The sequence below is a fragment of the Dictyostelium discoideum genome (genome assembly GCF_000004695.1).
Source record: "Dictyostelium discoideum AX4 chromosome 1 chromosome, whole genome shotgun sequence".
Classification (NCBI taxonomy): domain Eukaryota; phylum Evosea; class Eumycetozoa; order Dictyosteliales; family Dictyosteliaceae; genus Dictyostelium; species Dictyostelium discoideum.
In genome coordinates this window covers 4,482,553-4,500,419 of record NC_007087.3, presented here as the reverse complement: position 1 = coordinate 4,500,419, position 17,867 = coordinate 4,482,553, and the positions used below count along the sequence as shown (strand labels likewise).

General features: G+C 24.2%; 6 protein-coding genes across 6 annotated transcripts in view; 3 read left to right on the top strand and 3 right to left on the bottom strand.

The window, feature by feature from the left end:
- Positions 1–1,166, bottom strand: part of DDB_G0270766 (short-chain dehydrogenase/reductase family protein) — a gene marked incomplete at both ends in the record, with an annotated part of 2,994 nt that extends 1,828 nt beyond the window's left edge. Inside the window, one exon of the mRNA XM_641556.2 lies at positions 1–1,166. This exon is cut by the window's left edge and continues 1,828 nt beyond it. Within this exon, the coding sequence (XP_646648.2) occupies positions 1–1,166 (1,166 nt within the window).
- A 1,196-nt stretch (positions 1,167–2,362) lies between these two features.
- Positions 2,363–7,188, top strand: abcG19 (ABC transporter G family protein; the record flags this gene model as incomplete). Its single annotated transcript, XM_641555.1, has 7 exons — positions 2,363–2,645; positions 2,724–2,965; positions 3,052–3,342; positions 3,420–4,606; positions 4,692–6,512; positions 6,584–6,638; positions 6,718–7,188. The coding sequence occupies 7 exons, from the start codon at positions 2,363–2,365 to the stop codon at positions 7,186–7,188; spliced, it is 4,350 nt and encodes a 1,449-aa protein (XP_646647.1).
- A 2,146-nt stretch (positions 7,189–9,334) lies between these two features.
- abcG21 (ABC transporter G family protein) lies at positions 9,335–13,823 on the top strand (the record flags this gene model as incomplete). The annotated part of the gene is made up of 3 exons (XM_641554.1): positions 9,335–9,859; positions 9,936–10,226; positions 10,290–13,823. The coding sequence occupies 3 exons, from the start codon at positions 9,335–9,337 to the stop codon at positions 13,821–13,823; spliced, it is 4,350 nt and encodes a 1,449-aa protein (XP_646646.1).
- Positions 13,824–13,911: 88 nt separating this feature from the next.
- Positions 13,912–14,751, bottom strand: DDB_G0270244 (hypothetical protein; the record flags this gene model as incomplete). The annotated part of the gene is made up of 1 exon (XM_641553.1): positions 13,912–14,751. The coding sequence occupies one exon, from the start codon at positions 14,749–14,751 to the stop codon at positions 13,912–13,914; it is 840 nt and encodes a 279-aa protein (XP_646645.1).
- Positions 14,752–14,871: 120 nt separating this feature from the next.
- On the top strand, positions 14,872–15,630 carry DDB_G0270242 (hypothetical protein; the record flags this gene model as incomplete). The annotated part of the gene is made up of 1 exon (XM_641552.1): positions 14,872–15,630. The coding sequence occupies one exon, from the start codon at positions 14,872–14,874 to the stop codon at positions 15,628–15,630; it is 759 nt and encodes a 252-aa protein (XP_646644.1).
- Positions 15,631–15,695: 65 nt separating this feature from the next.
- Positions 15,696–17,420, bottom strand: MYH (A/G-specific adenine DNA glycosylase; the record flags this gene model as incomplete). The annotated part of the gene is made up of 1 exon (XM_001134477.1): positions 15,696–17,420. One exon carries the CDS (start codon positions 17,418–17,420, stop codon positions 15,696–15,698), a length of 1,725 nt encoding a protein of 574 aa, XP_001134477.1.
- Positions 17,421–17,867: the final 447 nt, after the last annotated feature.

Here is a 17,867-nt window from a genome sequence, read left to right as displayed (position 1 = left end):
GGATATGATGATACAATGGTAATTGAATTTTGGGTACGAACAAATCTTAAATCGGTATGATCTGATTTTGAAATTAAATTTGATTGAATCTTTAATGCAACCTCTTCTAATTTCTTTTTACCTTCACTTATTGATGGTGTAATAAAGAATAAATCTAAATCACTATTTAAAAATGGTGATTCCATTGAATGATAATGTTTCTCCAATTCAATAAAGAATTGATTATATGGTTTAGAATATTCATAAATCGATTGAACCACATTAAATGGTAATTTTAATTGGTTTAATAAACGTGCTACCATTTTCATTTCATAATAAAGTTTTAATAATCTTTTTGGTAATGTACTTAAACATGATGAAACCGAACCACCTGATACAATAACTTTAGTATTATCTCTATTTTCATTTGACCATTCAATACCATTTAAAACACCTTTTGTAAATATATTAAAACAATCTTTAAATAATTCAAAAGAATTATTAATTGACCAATCACCAATTGGATTAATACCTAATTCTTCAATTGCTTTATCTTCATTTTTATTCTTATCAAGCTCAATAATATAATCATTAAATTTTATAAATGGATGTGTCATTTCATCATTTGTAATTTCTTCTCTTTTAAAAATTGATTTATCTGCAAAAGTATCCCTTAATACCATTGATTCTTTTTTATATTCACTATAAACTTTAATTAATTGTGTTGGTGTTGATGTTATTTTTGAATTTATTGTTGTTGTTGTTGTTGTTGAACAATCATTTGGGGTAACTTGATAATTTGATAAATAATACTTTTGAATTGGTTTTATATCTTTTTGTAAGAATGTATTTGAAACAATTGAATTGTTATATAATGATAATAAAGTTTTTATGTTTTTATTATTATTATTATTATTATTGTTTTCATCAGTGTCGTTATTCTTCTCTCTATTGTTTAAAATTGTTTTAAACTTTTCAATGACTTTATGATATTCTAAATTATTTTTAATTGATTGATCTCTTAATGATACCCATAAATATAAACCAGAGTATTCATTTAATTGAATATTATTTAAATTTTTGAAGTATTCTTCAAAATTTTCATTTTCATTGGTTTTTGAGATTTTATTAATTATCAAATTATTGATTATATCTATATTTTTTATTATTTCACTTTTGTCAACCATTTTTTTTTTTTTTTTTTTTTAAAAAAATAAATAAATAAATATATTAATTATATAATTTATAAATTCAAATAAAAAAATGAGTTGATAAAAAAAAAAAAAAAAAAAAAAATTTTTTTGATGAAAAAAAAAAAAAAAAAAAAAAAATTTATAAAAAAAAAATAATAAAAAAAAGTCTTTTTTTTCTTAGAATTTAATTTTTTATTTTAAAAAGTTTCGTTTTTATTTCTTCACTTTTATAATGTATCTCAAAAAAAAATAATAATAAAAAAAAATAAATATTATAAATATCCAAAATTTTTTTTTTATGATAATTGATATAATATTTTCAATTTTTTTTTTTTTGTGAAAATATAATATTATCATAAAAAGTTTAAGATATTTATTTTTTTTTTTTTTTTTTTTTTTTTTTTTTTTTTTTTTTTTTTTTTTTTTTTTTTTTTTTTTTTTTTTTTTTTTTTTTTTTTTTCAATTTTTTTTTTTTTTTTTTTTTTTTTCTTTGGTCTTAAACTAAATTCATTCCGTTCCGTTATTCTTTATTGTTCTCGTAAAAATAAATATGCAATCACAATTGATTTTTAAAATTTTTTGTGTAACTTGATTGTATTTGGCAATCACTCCTTCTAAATTTGTCAAGTTAAGGGTCCTTACAAAATTTTATTTTCAATCAATTTATTTTTATAATCAGTAACGGAACAAAATAACGTTCTAGTGTCTTTGAAACGTTTCAAAAATAAAAAAAAAATAAAAAAATAAAAAATTGGTGTTGGCTTTAAATTTTTTTTTTTTTTGATTGTTTTCAAACCGTGCAATGTCTTTATAAAGTATTTGCTTTTACCATATTTGGATAGTGAGTCATTATAAAATTTTATAATGGCTTTTTTATTATTTTCATTATTTTATTTTATTTTTTTATTTTTATTATTTTTTATTATTTTTTTTTTTTTATTTTTTTTTTGGTATAAAAGCTAAACTTAATAAATGAAAAATAAGTGGTTATTAATAAAAACTTTTTTCTTTTTTTATCTTTAAAAAAAAAAAAAATTATTAAAAAAATTGTAAGTGAAAAAAAAAAAAAAAAAAAAAAATAATAATAAAACTATAAATACTAACTATTTTTAGAAAACCTCTTATCTTTTTTTTTTTTTTTTTTTTCTTTTAATCAAATATTAAAAAATTAAAAATAAAAAAAAAAAAAAATGAAAGAATTTGAATTAAATGAGTATTCTTTCCAGGAAGTTGAAAATTTAAATATTAATACACCAAATAATAATAATAATTTTGGTGTGGTTGGTGATGATTTCCAATTAAATTCACCAGATATCCAAAATAGTGAAAATCAATTTAAATATATTGCCAATGAATTAGAAACTGATTCAAAACAATATTTATCAAATTTAGATGCTGAAAATAATCATAATGAAAATGATGAAGATTTTAAATTAAGAAAATATTTTGAAAATTCTCAACGTGTGGCATTAGGTGAGTTGATGGTTAATATTATATTATTTTTTTATTTTTTTTTAAAAATATTAATTTTTAAAATTTATTAAAAAATAGGTAATGGTCAAAAACCAAAGAAAATGGGTGTTTCAGTTAGAAATTTAACAGTCGTGGGTGTCGGTGCTGATCAATCTGTAATTTCAGATTTATCAACACCAATATTTAAAATTTTAAATTTATTTAAACCATCAACTTGGAAAGAGAAAGGTAGTACTTTTGATATTCTTCATGATATTACTTTATTCAACAGAGATGGTGGAATGTTATTAGTATTAGGTCGTCCTGGTTCTGGTTGCTCGGTAAACTATTTTAATTTTTTTTTTTTAATTTTTTTTTTTTTTTAGTAATAAAAATAATATTAATAATTTTTTTTTTAATTTTATAGACATTATTACGTTTAATTTCAAATCAAAGAGGATCATATGTTGAAGTTAAAGGTGATATTACATATGGTGGTATTCCAGCAAAAGAATGGAAACGTTATCAAGGTGAATCAATTTATACACCAGAAGAGGATACTCATCATCCAACTTTAACAGTTCGTCAGACTTTAGATTTCGCATTAAAATGTAAAACAATTCATAATCGTTTACCAGATGAAAAAAAGCGTACATATAGAAAAAGAATATTTGATTTATTATTAGGAATGTTTGGTATTGTTCATCAAGCTGATACTGTAAGTTTTTAATAATAATAATAATATTGGTTAATTTATTAATTGATATTATTTTTTAATATTTAAAAATTATTTAGATTGTTGGTAATGAATTTATTAGAGGTTTATCAGGTGGTGAACGTAAAAGATTAACAATTACAGAAGCAATGGTATCTTCGGCATCAATTACATGTTATGATTGTTCAACTCGTGGTCTTGATGCAGCAAGTGCATTAGATTATGCAAAATCAATTCGAATCATGTCAGATACATTGGATAAGACTACAATTGCATCATTTTATCAAGCATCAGATTCAATTTATAATTTATTTGATAATGTTGCAGTCATTGAAAAAGGTAGATTAATTTATTTTGGACCTGGCAATAAAGCAAAACAATATTTTATAGATTTAGGATTCGATTGTGAACCAAGAAAGTCAACACCAGATTTTTTGACAGGTGTTACAAATCCACAAGAACGTATTATTAGACAAGGATTTGAAGGTCGTGTTCCAGAAACTTTCGCCGATTTCGAAGCTGCTTGGAGAAACTCTTCAATGTATAGAGATATGTTAGAGGAACAAAAAGAATATGAAAGAAAGATTGAAATTGAACAACCAGCAGTTGATTTCATTCAAGAAGTTAAAGCCGAAAAAAGTAAAACCACTTCAAAGAGATCAATTTATACAACTTCATTTTTAACTCAAGTTAAAGCGTTAATCGTTAGAAATTTCCAAATTATTTGGGGTGATAAATTATCATTAGGCTCTAGATACCTATCAGTATTTACTCAATCATTTGTTTATGGCTCAATATTTTATAATTTAGAAACAAATATTAATGGTTTATTTACAAGAGGTGGTACTCTTTTTTCAGTTATTCTATTCAATGCTCTTTTATGCGAATGCGAAATGCCTTTAACTTTCGGACAAAGGGGTATTTTACAAAAGCAACATTCTTACGCTATGTATCGTCCATCAGCTTTACATATTGCACAAATTGTTACTGATATACCCTTAACGATTATTCAAGTATTCTTATTCTCAATTGTGGTTTACTTTATGTTTGGTTTACAATACGATGCTGGAAAATTCTTCATTTTCTGTTTTACATTAGTAGGTGCAACATTGGCAACAACAAATCTTTTCCGTATGTTTGGTAATTTCTCACCATCACTTTACATTAGTCAAAATGTAATGAATATCTTCATCATTTCTATGATTACATACACTGGTTATACAATTCCAAAACCAAAAATGCATCCATGGTTTTCTTGGTTTTATTGGTAAGTTTTTTTAATTAAAATAATTTTATTAAAATTTAAGGAATATATATTAATAATTTTTTTTTTTTTTTTTCTTTTTTTATAGGTGTAATCCATTTAGTTATGCATTTAAAGCACTTATGGCAAATGAATTTGGTGATTTATCATTCGATTGTCAAGATACAGCAATTCCATCTGATCCAAATAAAATTATAGTATATGATAATAGTTATAGAATTTGTGCATCTCCTGGTGCATCAATGGGAAATTTAACAGTATCAGGTTCTAAATATATTGAAGAGTCATTCCACTTTAGATCAGACGATCTTACTCAAAATGTTTTTATACTTTATCTTTGGTGGATACTTTACATTGTTTTAAATATGTTCGCAATGGAATATTTCGATTGGACTGGTGGAGGTTATAGTCATAAAGTTTATAAAAAAGGTAAAGCTCCAAAAATGAATGATGTTGAGGAAGAAAAGAAACAAAATCAAATAGTTGCAAATGCTACAAGTAAAATGAAAGATACTTTAAAAATGAGAGGTGGTATTTTCACTTGGCAAAATATTAATTATACTGTACCAGTAAAAGGTGGAAAAAGATTACTATTAGATAATGTTGAAGGTTGGATTAAACCAGGTCAAATGACAGCATTAATGGGTTCATCAGGTGCTGGTAAAACAACATTACTCGATGTATTAGCAAAAAGAAAAACAATGGGTGAAGTTCAAGGTAAATGTTTCCTTAATGGTAAACCATTAGAAATTGATTTTGAACGTATTACCGGTTATGTAGAACAAATGGATGTTCATAATCCAGGTTTAACCGTGAGAGAAGCATTACGTTTCTCTGCAAAATTACGTCAAGAACCTTCAGTTTTATTAGAAGAAAAGTTTGATTATGTTGAACATGTTTTAGAAATGATGGAAATGAAACATTTAGGTGATGCTTTAATTGGTACATTAGAAACTGGTGTTGGTATTTCCGTTGAAGAAAGAAAAAGATTAACAATTGGTGTAGAATTGGTTGCAAAACCACATATTCTTTTCCTTGATGAACCAACATCAGGTTTAGATGCTCAATCATCATATAACATTGTTAAATTTATTCGTAAATTAGCAGATGCTGGTATGCCATTAGTTTGTACAATTCATCAACCTTCTTCAGTATTATTTGAACATTTTGATCGTATTCTTTTATTAGCAAAAGGTGGTAAAACTGTTTATTTTGGTGATATTGGTGAAGGGTCAAAAACTTTAACATCTTATTTCGAAAGATATGGTGTTCGTCCATGTACTGAAAGTGAAAATCCAGCAGAATATATTTTAGAAGCAACTGGTGCAGGTGTACATGGTAAAAGTGATGTTAATTGGTCAGAAACTTGGAAACAATCACCAGAATTACAAGAGATTGAGCGTGAATTAGCAGCATTGGAAGCACAAGGACCATCATCGACTGAAGACCATGGTAAACCAAGAGAATTTGCAACACCAATATGGTATCAAACTATTGAAGTTTATAAACGTTTAAATATAATTTGGTGGAGAGATCCATTCTATACGTATGGTTCATTCATTCAAGCTTCAATGGCAGGTTTGATAATGGGTTTTACTTTTTGGTCATTAAAAGGATCAAGTTCAGATATGAGTCAACGTGTATTCTTTATTTTCGAAACACTCATTCTTGGAATTTTGTTAATTTTCGTTGTACTTCCACAATTCATTATGCAACAGGAATACTTTAAGAGAGATTTTGCATCAAAATTTTATTCTTGGTTTCCATTTGCAATTTCAATAGTTGCAGTGGAGATACCAATTGTAATAATATCTGGTACTTTTTTTTTCTTTTGTTCTTTTTGGACAGCTGGTTTATATACTAAATTTAATGAAATCAATTTTTATTTTTGGTTTATTTTAATTTTATAGTAGGTTGTTAAAAAAAAAAAAAAAAAAAAAGGAAATTACTAATTAGATATCTTTATAAATTTTTTTATAGTCTTTTATTTTGTGTTAGCTTTGGTCAAGCAGTATCTGCAATTAGTTTTAATTTGGTAAGACTCATTTTATTTATTAAAAAAAAAAAAAAAAAAAAATTAATATTAATCATTTAAAAAAAAAAAAAAAATTTAGTTTTTAGCTCATACACTCATTCCATTGTTAATTGTTTTCCTATTTCTTTTCTGTGGAGTAATGGTAATACCATCGTCAATTCCAACCTTTTGGAGAGGATGGGTGTATCATTTAAACCCATGTCGTTACTTTATGGAAGGTATTGTTACAAATGTATTAAAACATACCGATGTAAAGTGTACATCAGAAGATTTTACTCATTTTACAAATCCAGAAGCTGTAAATGGTGTAACATGTAAACAATATTTCCCAATTTCAGAACCATTAACAGGTTATGTTGAAGCAATAAATGAAGGTGATGAAAGTAAATGTGGTTATTGTCTTTACAACAATGGTGAAGAATATTATAATACACTTGGTTGGTCATTTGATAATAGATGGAGAAATTTAGCTATTTTAATATGTTTCTGGATATTTAATATTCTTATGGTTATTACATTTGTTTATATAACAAGAAAACCAAGAAGATAAAATCTCAACCAAAAAAAAATAAATAAAAAATAAATAAAAAATAAATAAATAAATAATAATTATAAACAATAAAATAAAATTAATAATAATATTTAACAATAAAAAAAAATATATTAATTTTATTGTTTATTGTTTATTGTTTATTATTTTTTTTTTTTTTCAAAATTCCTACTATAAAAATGATTTGTTGGAATGATGTTCGAAAATAATTGAAGTTTTTATTAATCATCAACGCCATATGTCATTTTAGTAGAACAATTTGAAATATAATTATGTAATAAGGTACCTATTAATCATTTTATTGACCTTTAAAAATTAGTAAAATATTTATAGTAATTTAATTTTAAAATATAAAAAAAAGATCAAAAAAGAAAATTCCAAAAAATTATTAATATATTTCAGATTTTTTTTTTTTTTTTTTATTTATATGATTAATGTTGGTGTATTCAATCTTTCAAAAGTTAATATAAAAGTCCAAATTTTGTTTTGGAAAAGTCCCTATTTTAATAAACAATCAAAATCCATTTTTAGAAATTTATTTTAAAATGTCCTAATGAGATGTGGTTATTGTCTTACAACAATGGGGATTATAATATTCTTCACCACAGTATACACTTGGTTGGTCATTTGAAAACAGATGGAAAAAATAATAATAATAATAATATAAAAAATAAAATTAATAAAAATATTAAATAACAATAAAAAAAAAATAACCTTTTTATTAAATTTTTTTATTTTTTTTTTTTCCAATCAAATTATTTTCCCATTTTACTTTTTTTTTTATTTTTTTTTATTTTTTTTCTTAAACACCAGGTATTCAAATAAAAAAGAATTATTCAGAATGGTTCTAAATAATATTTTATGATTCAATTTTAAAATAAAAAAAAAAAAAAAAAATACAAAAAAATAACTGTGGGGTTATTTATTTTTTGGAATAAGGTTATAGTGTCATTAATGAGCCTCATCTATTGCAACATCGTTTTTCCAAATTTTATTAAATTTAATTTTATTATTTTTAATTTTATTTTTTTTTAATTTTTTTTTTTATTATTTTTTATTTTTTCTTTTTTATTTTTTTTTTTTTAATTTTTTTTTATTTTTTTTTATTTTTTTTTTAAATATTTTTAATTAAATTAATTTTGGATCTGAAAAAAAAAGCTTCTAAATGACATCTTGATAGCGATTTCCAATTAATTTTAATTATTTATTTTATTTTTTTTAAAAAAACCATCTCATTACAACATTTTAAAATAAATTTCTAAAAGTGGATTTTTGATTGTTTATTAAAATAGGGACTTTTCCGAACCAAATTTGGACTTTTAGATTAGTTTTTGAACGATTGAATGCGCCAACATTAATCATATAAATAAAAAAAATATTTATAATATATTAATAATTTTTTCGAATTTTCATTTTTAATCTTTTTTTTTTTTTTTAGAAAAATAAAATTACTATAAATTATTTTACTTTATCTTTTTTTTTTTTTTTTTTTTTTTTTTTTCATTAAATTAAATTTAATATATACATATAATTAATTATTCTAAAATATTTTTGGATTAAAGTAAAATTAAAATATTTTTGGATTAAAGTAAAATTAAAAGTCAATTAAATGTAAAATTATCTATACAATTTTATTTTTATTTTTTTAATTGCAACAATAATAGTAATAAAAATAATATAAATAATAATAATAAAAATAAAAATAAAAATAATAAAAATAATAAAAATATAATTTGCTTTTTAACACCATTACCCCCACATTCTTATTGTTCTAATTTATTCTTTACCCACACAAATACACCCCATTTTTTTAATAAAAAAAATAATATGATTCTTTACTTCGCTAAATTGCATCACTTAAAAACAAAATTTCGATTTATGTTTATATATAACAACATTGTTAATCTAAATTTTAATATTTAATTAATTTTATTTTTTTATTTTTTTATTTTTTTTCTGTTTAAAAATTTAAATACTAACTTTTTTTTTTTTTTTTTTTATTATTTATATATCTCTGTATTTATTATATTATTATTTATATATCTCTGTATTTTAATTATATTTTTTTTTTTTTTTTATAAATTTAAGAAAAAAAAAAAATAAAGATTAAATTTAAATTCATTATTTTTCCATATATACAAATATAATGGAAGAATATGAATTAAGAGAAATTGCTCTTCAAGAAGGTGGGAGTAATTTAGATATTAATACACCTCCAAATTATGATAATCCTGTTGGTGATGGATCATCACCACCAGATTCACCAGATATTCAAAAGAGTGAAAATCAATTTAAAAATGTCGAAAGAGAATTGGAAATCGATTCAAAACAATATTTGGCAGGTCATGATGCTGAAAATAATCATGATGAAAATGATGAAGATTTTAAATTAAGAAGATACTTTGAAAATTCTCAACGTATGGCATTAGGAAATGGTCAAAAACCAAAGAAAATGGGTGTTTCAATTAGAAATTTAACAGTTGTTGGTAGAGGTGCTGATCAATCCGTCATTGCCGATATGTCAACTCCATTCATTAGTTTTTTCAATTTGTTTAAACCATCAACTTGGAAAGAGAAAGGTAGTACTTTTGATATTCTTCATGATATTACTTTATTCAATAGAGATGGTGGAATGTTATTAGTATTAGGTCGTCCTGGTTCTGGTTGTTCGGTAAATATTATAAATTTATATGTGTTTATATATTTTTTAGAAATAATATTAATAATGTTTATTTTCACTACAATAGACATTATTGCGTTTAATATCAAATCAAAGAGGATCATATGTTGAAGTTAAAGGTGATATTAAATATGGTGGTATCCCAGCGAAAGAATGGAAACGTTATCAAGGTGAATCAATTTATACACCAGAAGAGGATACTCATCATCCAACTTTAACAGTTCGTCAGACTTTAGATTTCGCATTAAAATGCAAAACAATTCATAATCGTTTGCCAGATGAAAAGAAACGTACATATAGACAAAAAATATTTGATTTATTATTAGGAATGTTTGGTATTGTTCATCAAGCTGATACTGTAAGTATTTAGTTTTTAATAAAATTAATTTATTAATTGATATTAATTATTTTTTTTTTTAAGATTGTTGGTAATGAATTTATTAGAGGTTTATCAGGTGGTGAACGTAAAAGATTAACAATTACAGAAGCAATGGTATCATCAGCATCAATTACATGTTATGATTGTTCAACTCGTGGTCTTGATGCAGCAAGTGCATTAGATTATGCAAAATCAATTCGTATCATGTCAGATACATTAGATAAGACAACAATCGCATCATTTTATCAAGCATCAGATTCAATCTATAATTTATTTGATAATGTCGCAATCATTGAAAAAGGTAGATTAATTTATTTTGGACCTGGCAATAAAGCAAAACAATATTTTATAGATTTAGGATTCGATTGCGAACCAAGAAAATCAACACCAGATTTTTTGACAGGTGTTACAAATCCACAAGAACGTATTATTAGACAAGGATTTGAAGGTCGTGTTCCAGAAACTTCTGCCGATTTTGAAGCTGCTTGGAGAAACTCTTCAATGTATAGAGATATGTTAGAGGAACAAAAAGAATATGAAAGAAAGATTGAAATTGAACAACCAGCAGTTGATTTCATTCAAGAAGTTAAAGCTGAAAAAAGTAGAACTACACCAAAGAGATCAATTTATACAACTTCATATATAACTCAAGTCAAAGCATTAATCGTTAGAAATTCTCAAATTATTTGGGGTGATAAATTCTCATTGATTTCACGTTATCTTTCAGTATTTACTCAATCATTTGTTTATGGTTCAATTTTCTTTCAAATGGAAAAAACAATTCCTGGTTTATTTACAAGAGGTGGTGCTATATTTTCAGCTATTCTATTCAATGCTTTCCTTAGTGAAGCCGAACTACCACTTACTATGTATGGTCGTCGTATTTTACAAAAGCAACGTTCTTACGCTATGTATCGTCCATCAGCTTTACATATTGCACAAATTGTAACTGATATACCCTTAACGATGATACAAGTATTTTTATTCTCAATTGTAGTTTACTTTATGTTTGGTTTACAATATAATGCTGGGAAATTCTTTATTTTCTGTTTTACATTAGTAGGTGCAACATTGGCAACAACAAATCTTTTCCGTGTCTTTGGTAATTTCTCACCATCACTTTACATTAGTCAAAATGTAATGAATGTAATTCTTATCTTTATGATTACATATTGTGGTTATACAATTCCAAAACCAAAAATGCATCCATGGTTTGCTTGGTTTTATTGGGCAAATCCGTTCAGTTATGCTTTTAAAGCACTTATGGCAAATGAATTTGGTGATTTATCATTTGATTGTCATGATACAGCAATTCCATTTGATCCAAAAAATCCTACAAGATACGACAATGATTATAGAGTTTGTGCATCGCCTGGTGCTGTTGAAGGTATTTTAAGTGTTGAAGGTAAAGATTATTTGGATCAGTATTTACACTTTAGATCAGATGATCTTACTCAAAATGTTTTCATCACTTATCTTTGGTGGGTACTATTTACCGCTATGAATATGTTTGCAATGGAATATTTCGATTGGACTGGTGGAGGTTATAGTCATAAAGTTTATAAAAAAGGTAAAGCTCCAAAAATGAATGATGCTGAGGAAGAAAAGAAACAAAATCAAATAGTTGCAAATGCTACAAGTAAAATGAAAGATACTTTAAAAATGAGAGGTGGTATTTTCACTTGGCAAAATATTAATTATACTGTACCAGTAAAAGGTGGAAAAAGATTACTATTAGATAATGTTGAAGGTTGGATTAAACCAGGTCAAATGACAGCATTAATGGGTTCATCAGGTGCTGGTAAAACAACATTACTCGATGTATTAGCAAAAAGAAAAACAATGGGTGAAGTTCAAGGTAAATGTTTCCTTAATGGTAAACCATTAGAAATTGATTTTGAACGTATTACCGGTTATGTAGAACAAATGGATGTTCATAATCCAGGTTTAACCGTAAGAGAAGCATTACGTTTCTCTGCAAAGTTACGTCAAGAACCTTCAGTTTCATTAGAAGAAAAGTTTGATTATGTTGAACATGTTTTAGAAATGATGGAAATGAAACATTTAGGTGATGCTTTAATTGGTACATTAGAAACTGGTGTTGGTATTTCCGTTGAAGAAAGAAAAAGATTAACAATTGGTGTAGAATTGGTTGCAAAACCACATATTCTTTTCCTTGATGAACCAACATCAGGTTTAGATGCTCAATCATCATATAACATTGTTAAATTTATTCGTAAATTAGCAGATGCTGGTATGCCATTAGTTTGTACAATTCATCAACCTTCTTCAGTATTATTTGAACATTTTGATCGTATTCTTTTATTAGCAAAAGGTGGTAAAACTGTTTACTTTGGTGATATTGGTGAAAGATCAAAAACTTTAACATCTTATTTCGAAAGATATGGTGTTCGTCCATGTACTGAAAGTGAAAATCCAGCAGAATATATTTTAGAAGCAACTGGTGCAGGTGTACATGGTAAAAGTGATGTTAATTGGCCAGAAACTTGGAAACAATCACCAGAATTACAAGAGATTGAGCGTGAATTAGCAGCATTGGAAGCAGCAGGACCATCATCAACCGAGGACCATGGTAAACCTAGAGAATTTGCAACATCAGTATGGTATCAAACTATTGAAGTTTATAAACGTTTAAATTTAATTTGGTGGAGAGATCCATTCTATACGTATGGTTCATTCATTCAATCAGCTCTTGCAGGTTTAATTATTGGTTTTACTTTTTGGTCATTACAAGGATCAAGTTCAGATATGAATCAACGTGTATTCTTTATTTTTGAAGCACTCATTCTTGGAATCTTATTAATTTTCGTTGTACTTCCACAATTCATTATGCAAAAAGAATACTTTAAAAGAGATTTTGCTTCGAAATTTTATTCTTGGTTCCCATTTGCAATTTCCATTGTGGTTGTAGAATTACCATTCATTACAGTTTCAGGTACAATTTTCTTCTTTTGCTCTTTTTGGACAGCTGGTTTAAATACGGAATACAATGATATTAATTTTTATTTTTGGTTCATTTTCATTTTATTCCTCTATTTCTGTGTTAGTTTCGGTCAAGCTGTAGCTGCAATTTGTTTCAACATGTTTTTAGCACATACACTCATTCCATTGTTAATTGTTTTCCTATTTCTTTTCTGTGGAGTAATGGTAATACCATCGTCAATTCCAACCTTTTGGAGAGGATGGGTGTATCATTTAAACCCATGTCGTTACTTTATGGAAGGTATTGTTACAAATGTATTAAAACATACCGATGTAAAGTGTACATCAGAAGATTTCACTCATTTTACAAATCCAGAAGCTGTAAATGGTGTGACATGTAAACAATATTTCCCAATTTCAGAACCATTAACAGGTTATGTTGAAGCAATAAATGAAGGTGATGAAAGTAAATGTGGTTATTGTCTTTACAACAATGGTGAAGAATATTATAATACACTTGGTTGGTCATTTGATAATAGATGGAGAAATTTAGCTCTTATTATTTGTTTCTGGATATTTAATACTCTTATGGTTATTACATTTGTTTATATAACAAGAAAACCAAGAAGATAAAATATTTTATTAATATATATATATAATTTTATAAAAATAAAAAAAAAAAAAAAAAAAAAAAAAAAATAATAATAATAATTTTTTTTTATCATTTATTTAAAATTTTCCTATTTAAACTAAATTTTATTATTGCTAAACTATTTTGAATATCACCTGGTTTAATTGGTTGAGAAAAACATAAACCAAAATTAACATTAACAACAGATAAAGGTATACTTTCAAATGGTATTAAAGGTTGATTATAACAAATTCCAAATGTAATTGATTTACAACCAAATGGAATATCACCTTTTTTTAATATCATATTAAATGCAATACCAAATGTTAAATCTGTAACATTTTTAGGTATAAAACCATTTTCTAATGGAAAATTAAATGAATCATCAAATTTTAATATTTTAACAGATGATGGTATAATACCTTTATTCAAATCCTCTTGCTTTGAAAAATATGGATTCTCTAAATTTGTTACTGAAGATGGTATATAATTTGGTAAAATTGGTTGATCATATAATTTATTAAATATTAAACTTGTTAAACCATTTGGTAATAAATCATAATCTAGTTTTTTATTATACATTTTACCAAATTTTAAAGTTTTTATTGAAGAATTCTTTAAACTGAAATTACTTTTATTTAATTGTTCATTAAATTTATCATTAAAAGTTAATGATGTAATTGAATTTTTTAAATAATTTAAATCATCATCATTATTATTATCACCATCATTATTATTTAAATCATCATCATTACTATCAACTAAAACTAATTCTGAAATATAGTCTCTAAACTGATAAAAATTAAACTCTTTTAAATTTTTAAATTCTTTTTTATAATTATCTCTATATAATCTTAAATGATAAATTATTTCATTTAATATTGTTATGTTTCTCCAAACTTTAAAGAATAGTTTATCATTTTCTTGCATTTTAATTTTAAATAATAAAAAAAAAAAAAAAAAAAAATGAAAAAATTGGGTGTTTGAAAAAAAAATGCATTTTGGATATTTTTTATTTTTTATTTTTTATTTTTTTTTTATTTTTACAACATGATAGTTGAAATTGAAACAAAAGCACAAAATCAATATCCTTTATTACCAACTGGTTGTGAAGTTACAGCAACATCAATATTATTAAATTCATTAATTAAAAGTCATAATTTAAATATTAGTACATATAAAATTACAAATGAATCATTAGCAGATAAGATTATAAAAGAACAAGACCCAGACCCAATTACAAATTTTTGTGGTAATCCATATCGTGCATTTATTGGATCACCTTATTCAAAAGAATCATTTGGTATATTTCATAAACCAATTTATAATTTAATAAAAGAAGTTATATATCAAGATAATGAAAATCAACATATTGAAGTAATTGATTTAACACAAACAAATATAAATAAATTTAAATATTTAATTAAACAAAATGAAACTAAAGATTATATTGAATCAAGATTAAATTATTTTGAAAATGATGATAATAATAATAATAATGGTGAAGAAGATTTTGAAATTTTAAAAAATCATATGATATTTAATAACGCACCAATTATAATTTGGATGACATTAGAATTAAAAGAACCAAAAATTACTGATGAATGGTTTGATATTAAAAATCAATCACAACCACTTTATTGGGTATCACCTGAACATTGTGCAACCTTATCAGGATTTGATGAGATTGAAAATGTTGTAATAATCACTGATCCACATACAGGTAAAATTGAAAAATATCCTAAAAATTTATTTTTAAAAAGATGGAGACAATTAGGTAGACAAGCTGTATCAGTAAAATTAAAATAAAAAATAAAAAATAAAAAATAAAAAATAAAAAATAAAATAAATAAATAATAAAAAAAAGATTAATTTTATTTTATTAAATCAAAACATTTTAACATTTGTTTTGAAACACCAACTGATGATTGAATTTCATCAAGTTTTAACCAACAAATATTTTTAGTTTTAGATTTATCATTTGGAATTGGTTCTTTTTTAAAATCACATGGACAATCATAAACTGTTAATGTTTGATTAATATGTGAGAATTTATGTAAAACTGTTCCAATAGATTTAACAGATTTAATTGTTATATCTGTTGATGATTTAAATAATTTCTTTAAAATTTCTTTTTCTATAAATTCTTTTGTTATTTTATTTGTTGTTTTCTTTGTTGTTGGTTTTTTCCTTTTTTTAGAATTCTTTTCATCATCATCATCATCACTTTCTTCACTTTTATCATTTTCTTCTTCTTCTTCTTCACTATTATCATCTTCTTTATCTTTTTTAATTTTTCTTTTTGATTGAAGTTCTTCAATAATTGATGGTGCTTCAAATAATGATGCTAATAAACCAGTATCAGGACGTTGAGTTAATAAAAATAAATTACTTTTTGTTTGATGAATTAAAAATACGTTTACATTTTCATCTCTAGCTTTTGTTTTTAAAACTTTTTTTGGATATCTACAAACACTTTCAGTTGGACCATCAGAATCTTCAAAACTTTGACAAATTTTACAAATATCAGTTAAATTTAATGTTACTATTGGTTTTGTTGATGATGATGATGATTCTATATCATTTGTATTATTATTATTTTTTGGTTGAAAAAATTTTGAAATTGAATTTTTTGGTTCAGGTTTTATAAATTGTTTCTCTTGTTGATATGCTTGACAATTTGATTGAATTGGACATTGTTTACATTGTGGTGATTGAACAGAACAAATGGTGGCACCCAATTCCATTAGGGATTGATTGAAATTACAAGGATTTTCAACAGATTCAACTAAATCATTACCTAATTCCCAAAATAATTTAACTGTTGAAGATAGTTTTGGATTTGCACCAATTGATCTAACACGACTTAACACTCTAATTACATTTCCATCAACTAATGGTACAGGTTTATTGAAAGCAATAGATGAAATTGCACCAGCTGTATATGGACCAATACCATTGATTTCTAATAATGATTTAACATCTGATGGAATCTTAGAATTGAAATTGTCAACTACATATTTTGAACCTAACCATAGGTTTTTAGCACGTCTATAATAACCAAGGCCTGACCAAACTTTATTGACTTCTTCAATTGTTGTAGATGCGAGGTCATTGATAGTTGGCCATTTTTCAATCCATTTATTAAAGTATTCAATTACAGTGGCCACTCTAGTTTGTTGTAACATTATCTCTGATACCCAAACTCTATAAGCTATAACATTCTCGTCAAGTGAATTATCATGCTTTCTCCATGGTAAATCTCTTTTATTCTTTTCATACCATCCTAACATTGATTCTCTAATCTCTTGAATCTCTTGTTTATTTTTAAATTTATGTAATTTTAAACTATGTTGACATGGTTTTAATTCAATTGATTCAATTGATTCATCTTTAACTTTAATTGAAGTTTTGGTTGTAGTAGTAGTGGTGGTTGTATTATTCTTTTTAACTTTAGAATTGGTTTTTTTAGTTGTTGGTTTTTTCTTTCTTTCAACATAATCTTCATCACTATTATCTTCATCTTCTGTAATATCACTTAAATTATTATTATTTTCATTATCTTCTTCCTCATATTCAATTTTGATTTTTTTTCTCATTTCCTTTTAAAAATTATAAAAAAAATAAAAAAATGAAAAAAAAATGAAAAAAAAATTTTATTTTAATTTAATGGATTTATTTTGGCGCTTAAATTTTTTTTTTTTTGTTAAAAAAAAAGGATTATTTAAAATTTTAAAATTAATTTGGGTAATTTTTTTTTTTTTATTGTAATTTTTATTTCTATTTTTAAACGGTGTTAATTTTTTATTTTGCAATAAAAAAAAAAAAAAAAAAAAAAAAAAATGAAATATGAACCCATTGAAGAAAAAAAGTATACTCGCCAAAAACTTAAAAATAAAAATAAAACTAAACAATTTAAATATTTAGGTTGTTTTATTTATTTGAAATTTAAAATTAAGATAAATATTTATAAAAATTGAAAATATTTATTTATAAATGGTGATTAACAGCATCTACGACGACGACCAATATCAATATCAACATTT